Consider the following 17118-nt stretch of genomic DNA (forward strand, 5'->3'; position numbering starts at 1 on the left):
TTCTGACTTCAACTGTATATATATATATTTATTTATTTATTTATTTATGTATTTATTTATTTTTTTATTTATATTTATGTGTAGTTCCATATATATCTATGCAATTTGAAAAATATTTAGTAAAATGGTTAAGTACCATGTGAAAGTGTTTGAATAATATGTTAAGTGTAATACCCGTAAATGCAGAGATGGTTACAGGTTCAGAGCTCAATCCATTCGCCACAGTTATGACAGTAAAGGTGTAGTTGTTCCCAGGGGTCAAGCCAGTGACATTTGCACCCTCACTACTATTGTATGTTGACCATGTTCCGTTTGCACTCACATTATACAGATATAAAGCTGTGCTGGGGGTCCAGGACAGGAGTATCACAGTGGTGCCCACAGGAATGGCTTTTAAATTAGACACTGGCAGGGGCTCTGAAAGAGAATGAACATTTTTATATTTTGTACTAAACTCATATATTAGGTGTGAACTAGAGTAAGTCCTAAACACAAACTAAAATACTTCCCTCAGAAACAAAGCCATGCAGTGCATAAAACCTCTAGATCATGCGATTTTAACAACTCATAAGCTTCAAAACTGTTTCAAACAGTTTACACCTATACTGAAATGTGTTTTTTGGAAAATGTTTAGTCAGCTGATCGATTGCTATGTGGTTAAACAAAAGTATCTGTCACACACTTTGACTTAATATCCAAAAATCACCCACTATACCCTTAAGTGTTTGAAGAAGCACCCAATTGTAGTGGTGCCTAAAACCACAGTGAACCACTCTGAAGTGCCTCAATCAATACCACAATGCACAAGTGAACATGCAATGTACACTCAACAGCTAGAGAGTACCCGTAACACACTGCTAGAGTTCACGCTGAGTGAATTTCTGTGTCTGACCACAAGATAGCATCCTATTGGTGCAAGTCTAAATAATTTATTTAATCATCAAATTAACATTTGCATAAATGAGGGCTGCATGATATTGTTGAAATCTGATATTTTATTTATGTTCTAAATAAAATATATATTTATATATATTTTAAATAAATAAATATATAAATATATATATATATATATATATATATATATATATATATATATATATATATATATATATATATATATATATATATTTTATGTAATATTTTAGTGAGACAAATATTACAATATGAATAGTTTCACAAGATAGCTCTATTTGACGTTTTTTCTGAAGACTCTAACAGTATTCAGGTACAGAAATTGAATAATCTGTTTTGTCTTGTTTCCAAATATCAAAAAAATTCTTAGACCAAGTAAAAAATTTTGTTTAGCTTTTATAGTCAGAAGAAAAAAAGTGAAAATTAAGCAGTCAGGTAAGAGTTTTATTATTATTATTATTATTTTGCTTTTTTTTTTAGAAAATTATCTCCTAGTGGGGTACTTGAAATAAGCTTTTTTTTGCTTTGAAATCAGAATCAGAATTAGAAAGAGCTTTATTGCCAGGTATGTTCAAACATACGAGGAATTTGTTTTCGTGACAGAGCTTCTACAGTGCAACAGAATTACAGAGACAGGACAAAAAAAAATATTTTAATAGAAGTAAGTAGTAAATGCAAATGTACATATTGACAAGTGTATGTGCAGGTATATTACTATATACAACGTAAATGTAGATTTAAGTAAGATTTTGTTGTTGTTACATAAATCATATAAATTCCATGTAAATAAATTTATTAAACACAGTTCTGTAGGTCCTGGGACATGTAACCATTTACATAAAACGATATATCTTGCAGCCCTACATGACAGAAACAAAAATACTGTTTACTAACAGACATTAGCTAATTATTAACTGATACATGATCTGCCCAAGATGCTTTAAATTTAATCCGTCTGAGGGATTTATCAACCAGCAAGGCAGAAACAAATTGCACAAATTCACACACTTGTTTTCATTCACTCCATCAAGGGGACTATATTAGAGGACTAAATGTGAAGTCAAAAAATTAAATATGGAACTACCCAGGTAGTGAACACTTAGACAGATACATAAAGTAACTAATAATTTTCTGGCAAAAAAATAAATGGCAGAAAAAAATACTTTATAATACAAAATTACAACTGCTACAGGTGCATTTAGTCATAACAACAATATATAAAATATTTTTAAAAATATTAATTTTGTGATAAAATGCGTTTATTATTATTTTACATGTATTGTTTGTATATTGTATATTTTATTGTCATTCATTCATTCATTTTCTTTTTGGCTTAGTCCTTTTATTAGTCAGGGGTCCCCACAGCGGAATGAGCCGCCAACTTATCCAGCATATGTTTTACACAGCAGATGCCCTTCCAGCTGCAACCCAACACTGGGAAACACCCATATACTCTTGCACACACTCATACAGTACGGCCAATTTAGCTTATCAATTTACCCATAACACATTGTCTTTTGACTGTGGGGGAAACAGGAGCACCCTGAGGAAACCCACGCGATCATGCAAACTCCACACAGAAATGCCAACTGACTCTGCCAGGGCTTGAACCAGTGACCTTCTTGCTGTGAGGCGATCATGCCACCCACTGTGCCACCGTGACCCCCTTGTTTTATTGTTAATTATTGTGTAAATGTTTGTTGGACCAAATTTGTAATTCATTGTGCTTGAATGTTTAAAAAACTATTTTAAATGCATAATTAAACAAAACATTACACAAATGTACGCCAGTGTACCCATTTACATTTACATGTGTAGCATGTAGACTCACTTGTATTACACTGTATGAACTGTGAGGGTCCAGATATGTTGCCGGCTACTATGAGTGTTGTGACATAGCAATTATACTGCGTCCCAGGCTGCAGCTGCGTGATCTGATAACTGTTGGAAGTGGTATAAAAAGTCTGACCGAGTGAAGAGATGTTGATATTGTAGGAGAACAGGCTGGACGTCCCATTAGGAGGAAGCCAGGTCAGACTGACAGAATTAGTGCTGACATTAGAAACTGCCAGATTTTGCACGATTTTCGGAACTGGGGAAACACAAATTATACAACAATTCACCATGTAAAAAGACTCGATCGACAGCTCAGATTAAATGCTGTGCTGTGCATTACCTGTATACCCAATGAGGTTTATAAAGGAGCTGCTGAGATTGTTTACTCCATTTGTGACCACAGTTATGGTGTACTGGGTGCCTGATAATAAATTTGTAATATTTGTCATATTTGAAGAGGTGGTTTGAGTTAGAGGTAGGTTGACCCCTGGCTGGACAGGCACATATGACACTCCATAGGACACAGCCACTCCAGACATGCTTAAAGGAGTTGACCACAGCAATGAAATAGATGAAAATGTCTGACCGCTCACTCGGACTGCTTCAGGAGGGTTAGGTTCTGAGGGAAATATCACATACGCATAATAAAAATCATGCTTCATATGTTAGTAATGCATTAAATGTATATCTCACCCCCAAATCTAAATGTGTTAACTACAACTTGCCATCCATTTTCCTTCAGTAGAACATCAAGAATTTTTTAGATGAAACTGTGATCTTTGGTGATTCATAAATTCTAAGTTACTTTTAGAATAAAAATAAAACATATACAGGCAAAACAAAACTAATATCTGTGGCTGCTGGTGATACTTTGAGGTTTTATTAAGTGGAATGATTGCTCTGTGCAGTCTAAATGTTACTAAAATTATCTTTAACCCTCAGCCTTAGCAAACATTACAACTTATAACAACATTTTGACATGGTATGAAGCAGAATGGGATTGTCCTCCCTGTATTTGTAGTTGATTCTTAAAGTCACAGTTACCATTGGTTTTCATTTTATGAATCGCCAAAAATTCATATTCTACTGAAGGAAAAAAAAGTGAACAACATCTTTAATTTTTCATGTTTAGGTGAATAAACAATCACTTCAAAGACATATTTTCAAATATTAGCCTGATGAAAAAAAATTATATGAAGCTTTTCTGACTCACTAGTGGCGAACTGCACTATGTTGGAGACATTCGTCAGAACTCCACTAATGGAGGTGACAGTGAGGTTGTAGAGACATCCCGGCGGGAGGCTACTGATGGTCGTGTTGTTGTCGTTGATGTTGGGTATGCTCTGTGTAGAACAATTCACCGTGTAGGAGTCCACATGGCCGTCAGGGACTGTCCAGGCTACTGTCACACTGCTGTTTGTGTAATTCACAACAGTGATATTCTGCACTTGTGCTGGACCTGTACACAGACAATTAGAACTTCACTAAGATGCATACACTACCATTCAAAAACACATGATCAGTAATTAGAATTAGGTTCAGCAAGATTGAATCTCATTGATCAAATGCTTTCTAGATTGTTAATAAGAAGTACTGCTTAACATCAAATCAGCATACTAAGCCATGCAATATAGCAGCCAGTGCTGTGTTTGAGCCTAAGGAAGTTTATGTTCACAAGAGATGCTCTAATCAAGACTTGATTGATTTTTTTGAAGAATTTTTGTAATGTGTAGTCTTTGAAAAAAATACCATGGATGCCAACAGCTACTAGTTTCCAACTTTCTTCCTTTGTGTACAACAAGAAAAAGCAGTGGGCTAGTAAATGATGACAACTCAAATTTTTCCACTTTAACTGCGGTTTGTGAAAGCAGCTAAATCTTGTGAATACACTGTAAAAATGCAGGGTTCCACACAATTCATTCATGTTGTCCCAATACAAGGGACAATACTTTTGACAAATTTATGTGGACTGAACATAAAAAAATTAAGTTGTCCCAATGAAATTTCAAGAATTTAGTCGTTTTAGCTCATTTTAAAGTAGTTTGAATGAGCAAAACTAAATATTTTGTTGAGTGTACCAATAGTCTTAATAATCTGATTATCAGCCGACAGATCAGAGCATCTCATAAAGTTTATAGGAGTAACAACTACATTTTTTATCCAAACTCAAATCTGTAAATTTACAGAACTGTATTTTCCTAACTGTAGCCCTGCTGTATGCATGACAACTATTGCTTGTCTGGTCAAATAGTGCAAAGGTGCTTCTCCCAACTAGCGATTCAGAGTGTTTAGAGTTTTAATACTGCTATTACTGTTATATATGTTATTGGCAAAGACATAATGAGAGCGATTTAGCATCTTCTATATATTCAAAAATTACTTTTGCTGTTTGTTCAAACTACTCATTTGAAATGAGTTGAACCAACACAATTCTTACATTTTTTTTGGGGGGGGGGGGGGGGGGGGGGGGGCAACTTAATTGTTTTATGTTCAATCCACTTAAATTGTAAAATCGATTAAGCCAACTTAATAGATTTGTGTTGGGACAACATGAAGGAATTGTGTGGAACCCAGCTTTTTTACAGTGTATGCTAGTGTTTGAGCAGAGAACTTTAAGAATCTATTATTAAATGGTCAGTATTAAACACATTTGTTCTAAAATAAATGCAATCTGAACAAGCATGATTTAAACATAAAGGTAACAAAGGATCACATCTCAGCCCATTAGAATCCACATACTGTACAAACCATGGTTCAATTTATTTCCCAATATGGTAAAGACTCCTTGAAACACTACTATTCTTTCTGCCTGCAGTACTCACTTGTATTTTGGGATATCGCAGTAGGACGACCCTCAGTGCTGTTATCAGTTGCCACTGAGGTAACATTGAAGTTGTATTTGGTGCCAGGTGAAAGTGATGAGATTTGCATGGAGGTTTGGTTAGTAAAGGCCAGGTTTCCAACCCAAGCTACTTTATAATATGGGCTACTGCCATACGGAGGCGTCCAAGCCAAGATCATTGAGCTCACAGTGATGGAGTTCACAGACAGGTTAAAAACAGGCTCAGGGCCTGTCAATCCATGAAAATGTGTAAGTGAGTGCAAGTCAGACAAGAGAGACGCAAAAATGAATATTCTGTCTTTATTTACTCACTCATAATTAAACAGATGTTTAGATGTATTTTTATCAATCAATGAAAGTGGATGGTGACCAAAGACTGTCAAGCTCTAATACAGAAAAGCTTGTTGCATTTTACATGTAAGGCTGCATTTGTTTTTGTTTAAAAGTTGTCTGGTCCCACTTTATATTAAGTGGCCTTAACTAATATGTACTTACATAGGAATTAATAGTTTTTACAATGTACTTATTGTGCAAATACATGTATTTACTGTGTACTTATGCTTGATTAAATACATTTATGTAATTACATCTGTATTTAACTTTTGTAATTACATTTGTAAATACACTGTTGACCATCCCTTGCACCTTAACCCACCCTTAAACCAACCCATACCACCAAACCTGTCCATAACCCAACCTCTATCCCAACTCAAAAGCACTACAAGTGTTCTCAAATACATTATAAACACATTAAGTACACTGTATTTCATTTTTTGATGTAAGTACATAGTAGTTAAGGACACTTTATATAAAGTGGGACCAGTTGTCTTGTGTAATATTACTCCAATTTATTATTCTACCTGTGAATATTTTTATGATCAAAAAAATCAGGCTAAATTTTAAATAATAAACTCCATTTTCAGTGCAACATGAGAAACATTGGAAATAATCAAATTTGTTATTTTCTACTAGCTATTATTGTTCTCATTATCATCATTAAGGTTGTCTTAAAAAAATGAAACAATTTAAAAATTAAGTTAAAAAACACTTTTTTTCTGCAAGATATCACTGTGAAAACCATGATTTATTTTACTTTTCAGGATTCTTTTCAGCTTTTCATCCCATAAATAAATTACATTTTAAAATCTATTCTCATAGAAAGCATTTATCTTAAATTTAAATCATATTTCCCAGTAATACCAGTTTGAATGTATCTGAGCAAATAAATGCAGCCTTGGTTAACAGAAGAGACTTTTAAAAACTTTTTCATTATTGACAAAAAATGCATTTGAATATGCAGATGAACAAACGGATGTGTGAGCTTGACTGAAAAGGAAAAAAAAAAAATCACATAAAGTCATCATACTGTGTTTTTCGAAAAGACCTCTAAAACAAAGCAATGAATAATATTTATGTCCTTTCTAGAAACCGACAGCCTCCGGTCATCATTTGTTTCATTGTAGAGACAAAAGTTCCCATGAAATACTGTTAAATTTCTTTTGTACTGAATTGGGAAAAAGTCCAAGTTTGAAAACATGAAACTATAAATAAAGACACAGTTTTCATTTATGGATGTCTTAATCATTGTATATAAATGTAAGTAAACACTACCGGTCAAAAGTTTGGGGTCAGTATGATTTTTAAATGTTTTAAAATAAGCTTCTCCTGCTCATCAAGGCTTTATTTATTTAATCAAAAATACAGTACACATTGTAAAATTGTGAAATTTTATTGCACTATAAAATAAAAGTTCATAGGTAGTTTATCAATTAATTTAATATTTTATTCCAGTGATTTTAATGATGAATTTTCAGCTTCATTACTTCAGTCTTCAGAGTCACATGATCCTTCAGAAATCACTCTAATACAGTATGAATTATTATTATTATTATTATTATTATTATTATTAATGATAATAGTAATAAAAGCATTAAAGCCTAGTGTAATAATTAAATTTGAAACAACATACAATACGAAAGAAGCTATTTAATATTTTAATAAACATTTAACAATTTATTTACATTCATTAAATGCCACCTTGATGAACAGAATAATTTTCTTTGAAATAAATAAATAAATAAAAAACTGACCCCAAACTTTTGACCGGTAGTGTACATTTCATTCATGCTATACTTATATTAAACAAAAATCTGCTCTATAAAATTAGAGTTAAATCACTCAAATTTACAAATGTCTCATATTATGCAAATGTATAGAAGACTTTCTTAATGATTGTGATTGGCTGGAACTTACGAAGTGTAAAAGACTGATTGGTTGGTATTAACTGGTCCGTCCAGTTCACATACACTGAGGTGGAGTTGAGCTGTGTGAAAGTCAGATTACTGGTGGAGTCTGTTATGCAAGCAAAGAAATACTGAGAGTGTGAGTGACTGAAAGAATGAGAAAAGCGCATGAGAGAAAGTGATTAAGAGTTAAAAAGGTAAAAGCATTAGTTATAATCATAAAAAAATATTTGTTTATAATGATCCTTTTTAAACCACAGTGACATCAATGCACAAAGTCACTCAAACGCTTACCCTTAAAGTGATCACTGATTGGAATTGGTAAAGACTTACTGGAGGAGAAGTTTTCACAGCACACACTCGTGCAGCTGATTATGAGGAAATATGTGTTTCCAGGCAGAAGTCCTGTCACTGTGATGTTAGTCTGTGATGAGTTTGTAAAACTGGCGTTCTGGGCAATGCAGAAGGAGGAATTTCCAACAAACACGTTGATTTCTGATGTTGTGGTGCTTGTCTTATATTGGCAAAGTGAACCTAAATAAAGCAGTGTACAGTCATTAAATGGCCCACTTAGTAGGATGTTGCAAACCAGAGGTCCGTTCTTTCTACAAGGATTACGCTGGTAACTTAATTATCAACGATTTGAGACAATACGCCATAGTACCGTTCCTTAAAAATCTTGTTGTTGTCATAGCACATAAAATGTATTAAAATAAACATGGCCAAGCTTATTATTGGGAATTTTATGTTTTTAACTAGCCAGAGGTCTTTTATCATGATTAAAAGATCCAAGATCTGTTCAATCATCTCAGTTTTTTTTGAGACCACAAAAGAACAAGGAATTTTTATACTTACAGTCTGTGCAATGTCCATGGTGGATCTGGGGAAAGAAAACAAATAAAGTAACTTTGGCAGATTGACATTGAAATGCTGAAAAGCATTATAGGAATTTGTTTTTAATCCAAACCATGTCTTTACCAACGAACCGTATACATCCCAAAAGACACAGAATAAATGCTGATACAAATCCAGCTTCTAGACTAACATATACAGCTGAGGTCAGAATTATTAGCCGCTTTTTAATTTTTATTCTTTTTTAAAATATTTTCTAAATGATGTTTAACAGAGCAAAGACATTTTCACAGTATGTAAATATATAAAGTAATATTTGTAATTTGTTTTATTTCGGCTAGAATAAAAGCAATTTTAAATATTTTATTTTTAAAATTATTAGCCCCGTTAAGCTATATATTTTTTCGATAGTCTACAGAACAAACCATCATTAAACAATAACCTGCCTAATTACCCTAACATGCCTAGTTAACCTGATTAACCCAGTTAAGCCTTTAAATGTCACTTTAAGCTGTATAGAAGTGTCTTGAAAAATATCTAGTCAAATATTATTTACTGTCATCATGGCAAAGATAAAATAAATCAGTAATTAGAAATGAGATATTAAAACTATTATGTTTAGAAATGTGTTGAGAAAATGTTCTCTCTTTTAAACAGAAATTGGGGAAAAAAATAAACAGGGGGGCTAATAAATCAAGGGGGCTATTAATTCTGACTTCAACGGTATGCATTTCAGGGGTCTGCAGAGTGGTCACACATTGTAGAAACTGTAACATGCTGGTTGGTCAGTTTGAATGTTTCAGATTAGTGTTTTGGTCACATGGTCAAGGAAGAGGGGGGGGGGGGGAGCCCATGCATTCTAACAGTGGTTCAGTCTCGTTTACTCTCTAGCTCATCTTCTGGCTCCCTCGGGCTCTCCTCTAAGACCTGTGCTCTCCCTCTCTGTCAGGGCTTGACATTAACTTTTTGATCCCCAGCCACTGTGGCTAGTCGTTTTCCAACTTCACTAGCCGTTCAACATTTTTACTAGCCACACTTTTGTTGTTGGAAAAATACATTTTAAATGCAGAAATTTGACTTTGACATGCTAAAATTACTCAATTTAGATGTTGTGTTATGTCCACATGCCTCCTCATTCATTTCACTTTTAGTGTGTGTTGTATATGAGCTTGCTCAATAAGCATGAGCAAATAGGTTGTCGCCATGCAATTAGTTTTTTTTTCCACACAACTTTTTACCAAATTTATCTCTGACCACACCAAAAATAAATAATAATTTTTTTAGCCACAAGTTTTAAATGTGTAAAAACAAGCAAAATATAGCTGTATACATGCACTTTTTGTTTTACAAAACCCTTCTTTAAAAAAAAAGACATTTAAAAAAGTATTTTCATGTATCTAAAATTTGCACTGTAATCTGTCCAGGCTAAAGGTCCCAGATCGCCAATTAACTACACATAAACGGGGAGTTAATCTCATATTAAAGAAACATTATTGTAAAAAAAATAATAATTATTATTACATAAACAAAAATAACTGTTAGCAAAAACATACCGTGTGTGATAATAAAAGAATGTACACGCGCACACGGTTAATGTTAGGCCTGTTAATAATCTGTTCAAAGAATAATTAAACCGGACGCAGTGACCACTCTTGTATACAGAATGTATATATTTAAATCTTGAGCTCTTGAAAGCAGCAGGGGCCTCATGTACGAAGACTTGAACTTTTTTTAATATGTTTCAGTCAGGGTTTACCCCACTGCACCATACAGAAGTTTGCAAGATCTTCACAAAAGGTTAATATGTGATGATTGTTTTGCTAAATACAAGTGCAGTATTAGACAACTGATGAAAGTATTCTGTTAAATTGATTGGAAAAGATAGTGGGCATACAAAGTACTGCCCTGAAGTGGCTGGTTTAAAAATAATAATAATAATTTTCTCTGTGAGCATTGTGTATGTTTCTTCTTCATATGCTCCATTGTCATGTGGTATGGCCTAAAGGTCAATTTTAGGTCCCTTTTCTTTCTGTATGCTTAATCTGGGTGCCATTTTTAGGAAATAGAAGATCTCCTATCATCGTTACGCAGACAATTTATTGTTTTATCTTTTAGTACAAGTAGAGTAGAGGTTTATTGGATGTGCTTTGTTGTTTTGATTAGATTAAAAGTTAAATGGCTTGTAATTTTTGCATTCAAATGAAAACAAAAGCAAAATTAACATTTTCGGCAACTCTGGCCAGAGGAGTTTCTGGTCCTCTCTGCCAAGGTCCAACCATATGTAAAAGAAAACTCTTGGGCTTAAATTTGATTTTGAAAATAAATATACAGTGACAAAGGATAGTTTGTTCTACCTGAAATCATTTGCTAAACTGAAAAGGTTTCTTTCCCTTAAAGATTTAGAGACTGTAATTATGCCGTGTTTGTTGTAATTCTCTTTACTGTGGCCAGTCTCAAAAGGCATTTCACCAACTGCTAAAACGCTACAGCTAGGCTTTTTACTGGAACAAGAAAGAAGAATTATATATCCACAATTTTACCATCTTTACCAGCTTTGTGTGCTTAGAAGTGATTTTAAAATAGCTGTAACCATTTAGAAGGGTTTATCTGGACTTGCATCAAATACATTGTTGACCTTATTGCTTACATTTCTCATAGATCAATTAGGTATACTAATCAGCGTCTACTTACTGTCCCACAATGTCAAACATGGGTCACTGTGAGCACCTCAGTGCTATGTGTCAATGCACCAACCCCTAGGCTACTGGCATCAACTACATTTTTATCTTTAATTTGCTCTATTCCCTTTCCCAGTTCTTCATCTGACCTATTATGAAACCGACACCCTGTCTCTGGCTATGAATGGTTGCTCAAAGAGGACATCAACAATGTAAAATTTGTAGAGGAAACTTGATCACTTTTTCCACTTAACCACAGCTTCTGTAATGGTAACATTTTCAGCTCTCTGTGGCTAGATTTATTTCAGTCACTAACAAAAATATGAAAGAAGATGAATACAAATGATTACACAAAACCACAATTAATCTCATGTCAGCAGCTCATGTCAGTGCCTGAAGCTCACTCTATCTCTCCATTAAACACACACACACACACACACACACACACACACACACACACACACACACACACACACACACACACACACACACACACACACACACACACACACACACACACACACACACACACACACACACAAACACAGACACACACAGACAGCGATGTTCTCTGAAATATACATGAGAAAAATAATCATACTTCTGTTGTCAAAAAATATTTTAATTTGAGTAGATTCCTTGTTAAATGACAATATTTTCAACTCAAGAGGTAGAGAGGTTTATTTTAGCAAGGAGTGAAGTGATATATTAGGTATTAATGTTTTAAGGTATATGAAAACGTAGGCAGGAATTAATATCAACCTCTGCATAAGCAGACAAGGTTTCTAAAGTTTGCCAGTAAGAGCTGAGTGATAAGACATGATGCATAAACATGCAATAAACACTAATTCAGAGTCAATAACACTAATTCAACTACAAACATATTTCACTAAATATTTCATAATATACAAGTTATACTAACAAAATACATTAAAACACATCTTATGCCTCTTTGGGATGACACTGAATAATTACAGCGCTAAGCATATACGAGTAAACCCCTTACAAATCTGTCTTTTAAATTCATATTTTTAATAGGAAGTTATACAATACAAGTTATACAATATACAAATTATATTTGTGCATATACATTAGTCAGAAAACAAGAGAAGCAAAAAGTAAAAATAAGAATGTAGTTGAAATTATGTAAGTTTTAAATATTTTTTTGCAATATTTTGCATGAATTTAATTGTATTATCTTTCAATTTCTAAATATGTTTGGTGACTAAATTGTAAATATATATATATATATATATATATATATATATATTACAGCCTCTTTCCCCTTTGTGTATTACTTCGCCCACATACAGCCAGCAAATAGCAGACACTATCTAAAGTTTAAAAGATGCTTGCTCAACTGTTTAACTGTCAGCTTATGATTTGAATCCAACGTGGAAGAAAGTAGTTCCTCATACAAAAGGGTTTTTGAGACTCTCCATGTTTAATTTTGTTTTTATATACACAATTATGCCGTCAAACTGTTGTATAAACACAATATCACACTCGTTGCAGTGCGATATGGCTGTATTTTGGCACTGGTGGGGGCACTAAGGCCGCACACCTCCCACAAGTGCCGATATACAGCCATATCGCACTACTCGTGTGATATTGCTCATATATATATCCTTTTAATAAATCTGTTTTGTTTAAATGCACCAAAACACATTGCCTATATTCACTGGGAAATGGTTACAAATAGTCATTTTCAAAATAGGGTGTACTCATTTATGCTGAGCACAATATTTAATCCGTATATCCTGCATTTTGCATTCTGAAGAGCTGTGAACGTTATATAGGTGCCTGCTTCTCAAAATTGCTGCTTACTCTTTTATTAAGCCTGTCCCATTTTCAAAACAAGAGTCCCACAAACATAGTAAGTATATTGTAAGCTTTAAACTCAAAAATTATAGGCAAAAATATTATTTTGTAATTGTAATTTCCGTATGCGTATTGAACAGTTGAACCGACGTCATACCAACAGCCAAGTCTCGTGGTATTCCTACTGGAGAGACACTTCCGGTGTAGATAAATTGTACTTGAATAACTTTAACAATTAACTACCTGCTAAAATATTTGAATGCTAAAGCCTCTTTGCAAGTTATGCAATGCACCATTTGAATAATGCGATGTGTCTGTTGCCTACAGATTTCTGCCTTCAAATGTCTTATTGATCAGTTAACAATCAAATATTTTTAAGCCACACGGTCATGAAACGTGAAATAATCATAAGTAAATGAATAAATTATGTTTACAGTATTTATTAAACAGTTATGTTATACAAACAAGAAAAATGCTAGGCACGCACAAATGAAGACTACAATAATGCAGCCCACATTGTGCCATTTTGGACAGGGAATATTTCTGGTAAACCAATACTCTTTATGAAAGCTGACTTTAAACATTGCTGTAAACATTGGGGTTGTTGTCATGTGAGGCATTAGATAAGAGGCGATCAGTATTAATGATTGCAATCTACTTGTAACAAACAAGCTATTAAGGAAATACTACAATTATTCATTGAGGAAGTTATTGTATAAATAGGAACTTTAGTGAAAATAATAAAAAATAGGATTAAATCACCTCACACATTTAAATGCGCACATGACTAACCACTCAAGCTTTTTTAGGTGTTCTCAAAAGCAGAAGCTATCATAGTTCCATAAACTTTATTGTGGCCAATGTTAGTAACAAGAAAGCATATTTTACCTTCCCATTTAATCAGCTATTGATGTTGTACCAATAATAATTTAACATAACAGAGCAGCAAATTAGAACGATTTCTAAAGAATCATCTCACACTGAAAAATGGGGTAACAATGCTGACAATTCAGTTTTGCAATAAAGAAATTAATACATTTGAAACTACATTCGGAAGAGGATTTTTAAAATGCGAACAGATATATATAAAATTCCAATTGATCCAGATCCATTGATGGGCATTTTTTGGTGTCGTACCTGAGAATATAGATCTCAGTAAAGATATACATTCAGTTATTGCTTTCACTATACTACTAGCAAGATGTTTAATGTTATTCAAATGGAAAAGAGTAGACCCACCAACACACGCTGGCTGGATAAATGAAGTGATGTCTTACATTCAATAGGAAAATATTAAATACATGATTCGAGGCTCGAAACACAAGTTCCTAGACAAATGGTCCCCCTTTATTAAATACTTTAAAGAACTCCCTGGCCTTTAGAATAAATTTATTTTTATTTAATTTTTTCTTCTATATGTTATTTCTATTTTGTACTCTTTGGATGTTACCAAACTCTTCATGTCAAATGATAGCATAGTTGACTAAAAATATGACATTATGTATGCCCTACTACTAACTTTGATATATCTGGATGGTTTTATGATTAAAGAGGATGTGACCGTTTTATTTTGTTTTTGTTATCTTTTTTTATTATTTTTTTGTTTTTATCTTTTTTTTTATTAAGATGCACCTCTTTTGTATATTCCTTCTTGTAGATGTTGGCAAGCCTCTCATGTTAAATGATAACATATGGACTGAACAAATATGGTACACTCTGTTTTCACACTGTCAACTCAGAAATTATATAGGAATGATATACATTTTATTTTTCAGTTTTTTTTTTTTCTTTTACTTTTTTCAATGTCGTGGTTGTGGTAGGGTAGAGGTAATGTGATGCTTTAAATTGTAAATGCAAAAAACTATATAGATAAATATTCAATAAAAATAAAAAAAACTACATTCAATAAGAAAATTTAATTATTTTATAATTAGTTACATTTATAAAAATTATAAATTATAATATAAATTATAATTTATAATATAAAACTATAAAAAAAAGTTAATTATTTAAACAACTTGTAATAATATTTTACAACATAAACCAAATAAAGGCAGCGTTTTAAATAATTATCAATTGTTCTGATGCCAAGACTTGTAAGTCAAGTTATTATTAGTAATTGTAAAATTGTCTCTCGAACGCTGAACCGGTCCAAAAAAACATGACGCATTCTTAAACCGCATACCACCCCAGACCATTTCCTTCAGTCTGTGGATTACAGAAATAGTTCACCTCTTCACTTAAGAGGTCTCTATCATCAGAACCCATGTGTTAAGCTAGCATTATAAAAATCACTAAGGACCAACTTTTTCTTTAATCTTTTTAATGCTTTTTTTTTTACAAAAAGTCATTTTCAAAGTCAAAAAACATTTTCTTTTTTACCTAAAGGTGAGACATAGTGTATTTTTGACACTGTACCTTCCTTAAAACTATATAATTAATACATGCAAATTATACATTAATATTTTAAGTTAACAAAAAATATATAATTTTACTAATAAATGTTTTAAACCCAACAGATAAGTATGCAAATATGTTTACATTATTCCATCAGCTTCCAGCTGTAATAAGAACCTCAGTTGTTACTCTGTACCACAAAACCAGTCATAATTGTATTTTTTATCATTGACATACAACAAAAAAAGCATTCCATTGATTTTTGCCTTGTTAGGATATGGGAGAATATTTGGCAGGGATATCTGAATCTGAGAAATTTAGGTTTCAAATGTAAAAGATAAAAAAACTTCTATGAAGTTGTCTAAATTAATTTTTTAGCAATGTACCCTCACTTTATTAGGTACACCTGTCCAACTGCTCGTTAATGTAAATTTCTAATCAACCAATCACATGGCAGCAACTCAATGCATTTAGGCATGTAGACATGGTCATAGTCTAACCTTAAGACGGATGGGCTACAGCAGCAGAAAAGCACAACGGGTGCCACTCATGTCAGCTAAGAATAGGAAACTGGCTACAATTCGCATAGGCTCATCAAAATTGGACAATAGACGATTGAAGAAACATTGCCTGTTCTGATGAGTCTCGACTTCTGCTGCAACATTTGGATAGTAGGATCAGAATTTGGCATCAACAACATGAAAGCATGGATCCATCCTGCCTTATATCAACATTTCAGGCAGGTGGTGGTGGTGTAATGGTGTGGGGCATATTTTCTTGGCACACTTTGAGCCCATTAGTACCAATTGAGCATCGTGTCAACACCACAGCCTACCTGAGTATTCTTGCTGACCATGTCCATCCCTTTATGAACACAGTGTACCCATCTTCTAATGCTACTTCCAGCAGGAAAATGCGCCATGTCATAAAGCGTGAATCATCTCAGACTGGTTTCTTGAACATGACAATGAGTTCACTGTAACTAAATGGCCTCCACAGTCACCAGATCTTAATCCAGTGGAGCACCTTTGGGATGTGGTGGAACGGGAGATTTGCATTATGGATGTGCAGCCGACAAATCTGCGGCAACAGCGTGATGATATGTCAAAATGGACCCAAATCTCAGAGGAATATTTCCAGTACCTTGTTGAACCTATGCCACGAAGGATTAGGGCAATTCTGAAGGTAAAAGGGGGTCCAACTCGGTTTTAGAAAGGTGTACCTAATAAAAGTAACCGGTGAGTGTACATGACTCTTGTAAATTACAGTAGGAAATATACAGTATATGGTCTTTACTTGATATTCAAATGGTTTTTGACACATACAGTACAATGCATGGCTATTGCCAATATATTGGCTATTTTGGCTATTGACAATTTCAACAGTTTCAATTTTGTAGTCCAGGGTCATAATTCTGCAGCTGGCCTTACAGTTTGGCCTTTTTACTTCATCTTTATTCGATAGCCCAATTTTCTTACTCACACAGTCATATAGTGTTTTCTATTGACTCTTTTCTTATCTGGAGGCCTACAGATCA

General features: G+C 33.5%; 2 protein-coding genes across 3 annotated transcripts in view; one reads left to right on the forward strand and one right to left on the reverse strand.

The window, feature by feature from the left end:
• The window catches only part of esyt2b (extended synaptotagmin-like protein 2b), an 860030-nt gene that overhangs the window by 243068 nt on the left and 599844 nt on the right, over positions 1 to 17118 (forward strand). The window lies entirely within an intron of this gene.
• ptprja (protein tyrosine phosphatase receptor type Ja) overlaps positions 1 to 17118 on the reverse strand; it is a 57514-nt gene that overhangs the window by 32448 nt on the left and 7948 nt on the right. The window contains 6 exon segments of the mRNA NM_001136242.1: positions 175 to 417; positions 2744 to 3004; positions 3089 to 3367; positions 3962 to 4207; positions 8167 to 8367; positions 8689 to 8713. Of these exon segments, the coding sequence (NP_001129714.1) occupies positions 175 to 417; positions 2744 to 3004; positions 3089 to 3367; positions 3962 to 4207; positions 8167 to 8367; positions 8689 to 8713 (1255 nt within the window).

Source organism: Danio rerio, chromosome 7, assembly GCF_049306965.1.
Source record: "Danio rerio strain Tuebingen ecotype United States chromosome 7, GRCz12tu, whole genome shotgun sequence".
NCBI classification, from domain to species: domain Eukaryota; kingdom Metazoa; phylum Chordata; class Actinopteri; order Cypriniformes; family Danionidae; genus Danio; species Danio rerio.